Source organism: Vitis vinifera, chromosome 19, assembly GCF_030704535.1.
Source record: "Vitis vinifera cultivar Pinot Noir 40024 chromosome 19, ASM3070453v1".
Lineage (NCBI taxonomy): Eukaryota > Viridiplantae > Streptophyta > Magnoliopsida > Vitales > Vitaceae > Vitis > Vitis vinifera.
The window spans coordinates 4262738-4271174 of record NC_081823.1 but is presented as its reverse complement, the minus strand read 5'-3'; the positions used below and the strand labels follow the sequence as shown (position 1 = coordinate 4271174).

Sequence of the window (8437 nt, the reverse complement as noted above, 5' to 3'; positions counted from 1 at the left end):
TCCACTAAAAGTGCATTAAGATCAAGGTTCAAATCATCAGATAGAAAATCGTAGATTTACAAGACTTCCAACAACTTCGAAGTCGTCTTCAACACTTAGAATTGAAGGTTTGGGAACATCTAAACCTAAAGATTAATACTTTAACCTTAAAAGATCATTTCCTTTTTCTTTCTTTTTTTTTGAAAAATTGATACTATTTTCATTATTTAAATCTAAGATGTCAAAGCGATATTGATTGATACAAAAAATATACTAATTAAAAACTAAAAAATATTTTAAACCATTAAATATAAGTAATAACTATTAAATAATTATATATATATATATATATTTATATCAATATGCTAAAAATATTTTAAAATACTATTATTATGTCTTATGGTATTTCTTTACATATTTATTTTTTATATTCATATAATTGAAGTGACGATATCAATCATTAATTTGGAGGGTCCCAAGGCATAACGGTCTCAACATCTCGATTTGGTATCAAGTGGTATGCAAAATAAGATAACTAAAAAATTTTTAAATTAGAAAAAAATTTTGAAATTTTTTACAAAAACAAATATAATTAAATAAGCTTAAAAATTATAAAATAAATTTTTTCACATTTAATATTATTTAAATAGTTATAAAGTCTCCACAAAAACAATTTATGATAATGTTAGGAATTGAAAATTATTTTATTTCAACTATAATGATATTTTTACTAAAAGACATATAATTCAATCATTAATTTTATTTTTAATTTTGATTAAATGATTACAACACTTTATGTTTAAATATAATATAAAATTATATTTATTAAACAAAGTATATATTATTAATTAAATGATTTTAATATGTTAATATAATAATATATTAAATGACTTGAATATATTGTTAATAATAAATTAATACATCAAATATGCTATCATTGCCATATAAAATAATACTTTACTTAAGCTAATATAATTTATATCACACCATTAATATATAAAATAATAAATTATTATCATAAAAAAAACAAAGACTATAAAATTTGATAATATATTACCTAATATTAACATATACAATTATAAATAATTGTGATATTAAAACATTGACCACCCTGTCTTCAAATCCCCAATTTTCTGGCACCGATTGCCACCCTTTCTTCAAATCACTAACTCACCCGTACTAGGGAGAAAGAGAGAGAGAGAGAGAGAGGGAGGAAGGCAGACAGAAGCAGGCGAGAACTGAGACCAAAATTAGAGAGAGGAGAGACCAGATGCAGCGATGGCCGCTCACGTCAATGGAGGGAATCTTCTCATCACACCAGTTACCACACCGGGACCATCGAAGGCGCTCCACATCCATGATCGTTCTGAAGTTAGTAATACCTCAACCTCTTCTTCTTGTGCACCTCCAAGACTCGGTCATGGTTTAGACTGATGCCTTTCTTCCTCTTCATCATGGTTGTTGAGAAGCTTTTCCTTTTGAAGACAATCTTTGATTTTTGAGAGGTTTTTTAGGTTTACATCTCGTTTGTTGTTCCTCTGCTGTGATTCGAAAGTGAAAAAACGATTTCTTTTGTTAACACAAACGGTTCAACCGAGTCAACTCGGAATCTCCGTTGAGTTAACCGAGTTTAAGCGATTCCTGATTGAGTATGAGTTTATACGACTCGGCCGAGTCGTGCTGGACTCGGCTTGTTCTTGAACCCTTAGAATTAAGGGAATTTCCTCAGATTTCTTGGCAACCAAATGGGTTTTATTGAAACCATGTCCAATAAGAAAAGAAGGTTTTACGAGTACTCAATTAAATTATACTATTTCTTCTCTTAAAAAAAATGCTAGATGCTATCACAGTTTAAAAGGCAAAAAAATCTATATCTGCTTTCCTTCCTCACTTTCCCTCTTGCCTATATGTTAATTAGTACTTATGCTTAGCTATATCATGCGCAAAAGCTCGTCTTTCCTAGTACTAGTTGAATATTTGCAGTAAGCTCTGAGGGTTGTATTTTAGTGTCTGGATTGGCAATGCATAAAAGCAGATTTTGTTGGAATATGTGCCCATAAACAAATGAGATGTTTTTTATTTTGCTGATTATTAATATTTTTTTAAGGAATTATTTCAATATTATTGTTGCATGCATGTTATAGATGCTTTATAAATATCGAAAACCCTAGATTATTTAATTGTAACTTTAAATATTGTATATAAGTGTTATATACAGGAGGATAACATTTAAAGTAAAATAATCTAATATGTTCGTAATTAAAAATTAAAGTTGGGATCTTTAATTTAAAATTACTAGCGTGGTTCATTACATTATGAATGAAATGATCTTATCCGGATTGTTAATAATGAGATTATTGGAATGAAAGCGTTTTATATAATTTGATTATATAGGACTGGAACACGATTAATTATGAATCTCTAATAAATTCCGTTATAATATAGAGCATTCAATATTAATCAATGATGGTCATATATGCATTGATCTTAATTCTGAGTGATTAATAGACTCCTATTTATTGTATTGTATTTTTTTACATATCGGGTAATGACACAAATACATAGTGTCAAATTATTGGTGTATTGGAAGTATAATAAAATAAATAGCCGGGAATATTAATATACAAGATGAAATTCATTCCTTCGTTAAGAAGTCAGATGGACGGTTACCATAAGTATTGGTTCGGGCCTTGAATGATAAGAGCGCTCAATTTATGATTAGACCATAAATATATTATTCATTAGAGAACCAATGGCACTTAAGGAGAAAGATATAATTAAAGAGGTTAACGGAAAAACCTAGCTTTAATTATGAACCGTTTATGGAGGATTGACTCATATGTAGTAACTATATTAATGGGCAATTCAAATCCTTTGAATATATTTAATTTTATAATTTTAAGAGTGCAATTCCAAATTTTTAGTGGAGTAATTTTGGAATTAATAATTTTGATTTTTTAATTAAGTTGTTAATTAATTGTCAAAATTATTGGAGCTTAAAATTATAATGTCCATAGTTCCTCTCAACGGCTCCATTAAAATTATATGAACATTTTTTTTTATGTTGGGTTGATTTTATTAGTTTGGAATTTTGAATTCTAAATTAATTTCACACAATCTTGATTTGATTTATTTATTTTATAATTTGATTATTTAAAATAATTTTTGATACAATGTAGTGAAGACCACACTTACTTGTATTCCCTAAGAAACACTTTTTAAGTGAGGATCATGGGGAGAGATATTCTCTCCCATGTTTTTCAAAATTCAAAGAAACACTTTTTAAGTGGGGATCATGGGGAGAGATATTCTCTCCCATGTTTTTCAAAATTCAAAATATGTCATTTTTTTCTTCGTGGTATTAAAAAGTTTTTTTTTTCTCAATGTTTTTCGGATGATGGGTGAGAATACAAGTTTTCAATATATTAAGTTGTGTGATATAAAAAAAAACCCAAAGATAATAAACGCCCACTCGTTTTGAGTTCATCATTTTTTGGAGAACGTTAGAGAAAGATCCATGGTGCTTTAGAGGATTTGGAATTCTAAGATCCTTTAGGTGGAGTTCAAATTTATCAGCCTAATCGCAAGGTACAATTCTAAATTACCTATATTTGTTATTTCATTAAATTTTGAGAAAAATTTTCTGGCTTCCGTTTTTCTTTTAATTATCTAGTTTCAAAACCAACAGATTCAGTAGCAATTACAGATGGGAAGATGAGATACAGGTCTGAATCCTTGAGGATTGAGTAAAATTAAGCACATTATTGAACTGCATTGAAAGAAAAATACATACAAAAGTTCACACGTTCAGTACATCAACAATCAACTTGATGGCCAATAATAATACTAGACAATATGCTGAAGACATTTAAGCATATGCAATCTGAAATTTAGAAAACTTATCGTGCTCCCATGCTTGAAAGTGTTACATCATTTAAGGAACAAATTTCAAGCCTATCTTGAGATGCATGTGGTTTCATACTCGATAGATTTGAGAAGGCTGGCTCATTTGGAGAAGATAAAAGTACATTTTCCTTGACAAGCATGGAGACAACATCGAACATGGTGGGCCTATCATCTGCACTTTCTTGAACACAAAGAAGGGCTACATTGATGTACCTTAACATAATATGTCTCAAAGATATCTCATTCAATACTGGATCAATCAACTCCTGTCCTTTGTTGTTTTTCCACAGATCCCATGCCTAAAGGAAAGAAAATTATACTTTGATGCACATTCCCGAAAAAAGAAAAAAAGATATATAGTCCTAATTCGGTCAATTGCATTCAAGTGTGTAACTTCAAGCTTGAAATATAGTAGTAAACATGATAACTTTAGCTACATAAGAGGAAAATTGTGTTACTTACATATCCAAGAAGATTGAGCGAGCCACTATGATAAAATTCAGTAATCTTCTTGCCACTTAGAATCTCTAGTAACAAGACCCCGAAGCTAAAAACATCAGATTTAGTTGAAAAGAGACCTCGCAAAACATACTCGGGGGACATGTAGCCACTGGATTCATTATTAAAACAATTCATTTAGTAATTGCATGATTACAAATATACATGTAGAAAAAAAGCATGTTGTGAGACAATCCACATATTTTACAATGCGTTAGGATTCACTTACTAAGTCCCAACTATATGTTTTGTTGCTTTTGATTCATTTCCTCCAAAAATTCTTGCCATTCCAAAATCTGATATTTTTGGGTTCATGTCTTTATCCAGAAGAATGTTGCTAGCCTTCAAATCTCGATGAATAACTCTCAATCTGGAGTACTGATGGAGATAAAGAAGTCCCTGAGCAACCCCTTCAATGATGCGAACTCGCATCTCCCAATTCAGAATCCCACGTTTTGCAGGATCTATTTCCATTTCACACCAAATAAATAGATGTTAGCAAATAAGTGGTGAAGAATGATGAATGTGTAAAGTTCTCATTGAATATACAGTAGCTGGAAGCATATCTATGTGGAAGTTACAAACCAAAGAGGAAGAAATCCAAGCTTTTGTTGGACATATACTCATAAATCAATATCTTCTCATCCCGCTCGATGCAGTATCCCAAAACTTTCACAAGATTCTTGTGTTGCAGCTTGGCTATAAGCATGGCTTCATTTTTTAACTCCTCCCATCCCTGTTTAGATCTTTTTGAGAGCCTTTTCACAGCTACCTCATATCCTCTTTGTAACTTTCCCTGTCATGGGAATTTCATGTGACTACAATTACACCAAGTAAAAGAAATTTGGTATATATCAAGTGGGCCTTCACACTCCAGGACAAATTGTAGAACATTATTGTCAAGGGTTGTAATCTCACCTTGTAAACAGATCCAAAACCGCCCTCTCCTAGTTTATTTTCAATAGAGAAGTTATTTGTAGAAGCAGATACACTCGCAAAACTGAACATGGGCAAATCAACTTCCTTCTTCTCGCCCCTCCAAAGTCTATTTGTCTCGCCAAGTTCATAGCTGGTATCTTCTGAGCTGTTACCGAAATCAAATACTAACAAATCTTCCCCTGCTTGGTAAAGAACAAACAGACAATAAATATCATATGAATGTAGGAATTCTGGCATGGGAATAAATTATTTCTCACATTGGATTCCACATACACACTCACATGTAATCAGAACATGAAATCCTAATGTTACCTTAACCATTCAATAACAGTGCTAATGAACTCATTTCAGAAAAGAACTGGTTTTTTATTTGTAGATGGAACCTAAAAACGGTTGAATCGCTTGGCCATCCGTCTGTCCTTGAGAAATACTGACCTTTTCTTCGGAACCTTCCCCATATCCCATAAATGACAAAGGCTGAAGTTAAAGATATGGCCAGTGTAATAATTAGCCATACCTTCCACTTGCTGCTTGAAACTGTAGAAGGAAATATATCATATTAAATTTAGCTGAATCGATGGCCATTTTATTTTGAAAATAAAACAAGACCCATATGCTTTATGTCCTCCTACAATAACAACTATGACTCTTTTTTCTTACCTCTCTTATTTAGCTCAGAGGCAGCAAGTTTGATATAGAAACTTCTAGCATTACTTTCACCATCTGGTAGCTGCTCCACGTTTACAAGATCTCCACCCCATATTCTACACTCTCCCTCATAAGCATAAGCAGAGCAAGAGCAGCGATTCAGGCAAATTGATTCGCACTCCATAGCACTCCTTGCTTGCAGTGTTACTGGATACTTGGGCAGTCTCACGTTAGACACCAAAAGAAACTGGTCTCGCTCCCCATTAGCATGGCTTTCATTGACACACTGCAAATCTGCTTTCCTCACACACCCTCCAGATCTGTCTTGCAGATTCCAGTCTTCAGGGAAGAGAGGTTCAAAACCTGGCAAGCATTCACAAAATTCAACAGAATCCCCAGTGCAGGTTCCGAAAGGCCCACAGTAAGCATAAACCTCACACTGTGTTTTTGGTTGAAGCCAAAATAAATCCCATTCATGTGCGCCTTCATGACAATTCAGACGCTTAACCTGGCCTGACACATCTAGCACCACTCTGCTCAGAATGGAGGGATTATGAAGAGAGTAAGAAAAATAGCTTTCATTCTCATTAAAGGATACATTTTGCTTATACATGTAGAAGAAACGCATCTCTGGAACCTGGCTGAAAATCTGTCCATCCCACACCCCAGTAGTCCAATACATTTTGGGTCCTTGCAGGTTAAAAATCTGGCTACTTTCATTCGCGTCATGTTCTATGGAGAAAGCTCCTGGACTGGGATCTTCTCTACTCTTCCATGATACCAATGACCATCTTTTTCCAGCCCTTTTGTCATATCCAAGTTTCATTCCGGGCAGGAGCGTGTCCGATGGATAGTCAAAGCTCTCCCATAAGACATCTGACTTCTTATTTCTCAAAACAAGATTTCCAGAATCCAACAGGGTGGCACTAGTGTTGCTGTTTGATGATATGCTTGTCACCTTGTACGAAATCTTCCCCTCCAAAATCTCGAGGTTGCCATCTGTGCTGACAGTAAGAACCACGGATGGATTTGTGAATGAATAGTCTCGGTTAGCTACCCACACAATGGTTTGCTCTGAGATTTTCTTGTACCATATCCCCACATAGTATTTTGTGGACTTTCCAGGAGAAAAGAAACCTAATTCAAAGTTACCACCAGCGGATACGATGGTCTGAGAGGTTGTGAGTGATTGACCTTGTAAGATTGTATCTGTAAATGCATCAACAAATTGCCAGTGAAAACCTGAAGAAATAAGCAAGAAAACAAGATTAGCAGACCACCTTCTCGTTGAAATTTTCATGCTACCCATAACTCATAACCAGAGTTTAAGCCGCCCAGAAATCATGGAGTAGTGAATCATATAGTCCCATTTCCATTTATCTCCCCTCCAATACTATATCTTCTTCTATGATTTTTTCTTTCAAGGCTTGTTCGACTTCTTCCACTGTAGGTCCTGGGTGCAATATTTTTTAAAATAATTTTTACCACATCCTTTTTTTTATAAATATTTGATTTAAAAAAAACGATAAAAATATCATAAAGCCCCCATCAGGACCACATTTCTTCTTCATACGCTGGCACAAGTAACTTGTAGTAGCAGTAAAATATAGGAGATTTGTTTTGCCGGCCAAATTTAATAATAATTTCCATAATGTTCAAATCCAACTCCTATTAATCTTTATTCTTAAGAAGTGCCCATCTCCGCCGGATGGTAAAGCGCATTTCTAGGTTTCGTACTCTTATGTTTAATTTTCAAAAAATCTGAGAAAAAATAAAAATAATAATAATAATAATAATAAGAAAAAAAAATTAAAATCAATAAATTATTTTTATATCATGTTTCAAACTTTTTCACTTTTTTAATTTTTCTATATAAAAAATGAAAATAGTTTCTTAATGATTTTTAATTATATTTAACTTATTTTTGTATTTTTTATAATAAAACTAAATATTAAAAAATTATTTTTTTAAACATTTTTTACTTTTTTAAATATTTTTGTAACCAAACATACCCTTACAATGCCCAATGCCCATCTTTGCCCAGTGGTGTTGTAATTGCATTTCCCTTCATCAAACAAGTTATGATTCTAATTTTTCAGGTACCCATCTAGGCTATTACTAGCTAGCTGAATGAAGCACTGTAGGATATGAATCACAACTTGAAACTAGCCTCAGTTTTGGTCACTTCCGATCCGTTCCTTTTGGCTGAGCAAATATTTGGAAAGCTGATAAATTTCTTTTTCAGTAACCATAGAGATTGTTGCCACATTTGTTGAACAATTTGCAAAACTGCTTGCTGTTTTGGAGTGCTTCCCAAACATAAGACTGGTTTTTCTGCTATGAAGAAGCTGCAGCTTCACTGCCCCATACAAAATTTAGAATTCTTGTTCTATAGCATGTACTGGTCACGTATGGCCATTGTATTAATGCTAAAGAGAGCAGGACCTGGGCATTCTCATATGGATTG

General features: G+C 33.0%; 1 protein-coding gene across 1 annotated transcript; it reads right to left on the bottom strand.

Moving 5' to 3' along the window:
- Positions 1-3721: 3721 nt before the first annotated feature.
- Positions 3722-7294, bottom strand: LOC100246936 (receptor-like serine/threonine-protein kinase SD1-8). The gene is made up of 7 exons (XM_010646085.2): positions 5983-7294; positions 5758-5859; positions 5302-5501; positions 4969-5179; positions 4613-4847; positions 4348-4495; positions 3722-4184 (listed from the first exon to the last, which is right to left on the bottom strand). Exons 1-7 carry the CDS (start codon positions 7277-7279, stop codon positions 3879-3881), a joined length of 2499 nt encoding a protein of 832 aa, XP_010644387.1. The 5' UTR covers positions 7280-7294; the 3' UTR covers positions 3722-3878.
- Between the last annotated feature and the right edge of the window lie 1143 nt (positions 7295-8437).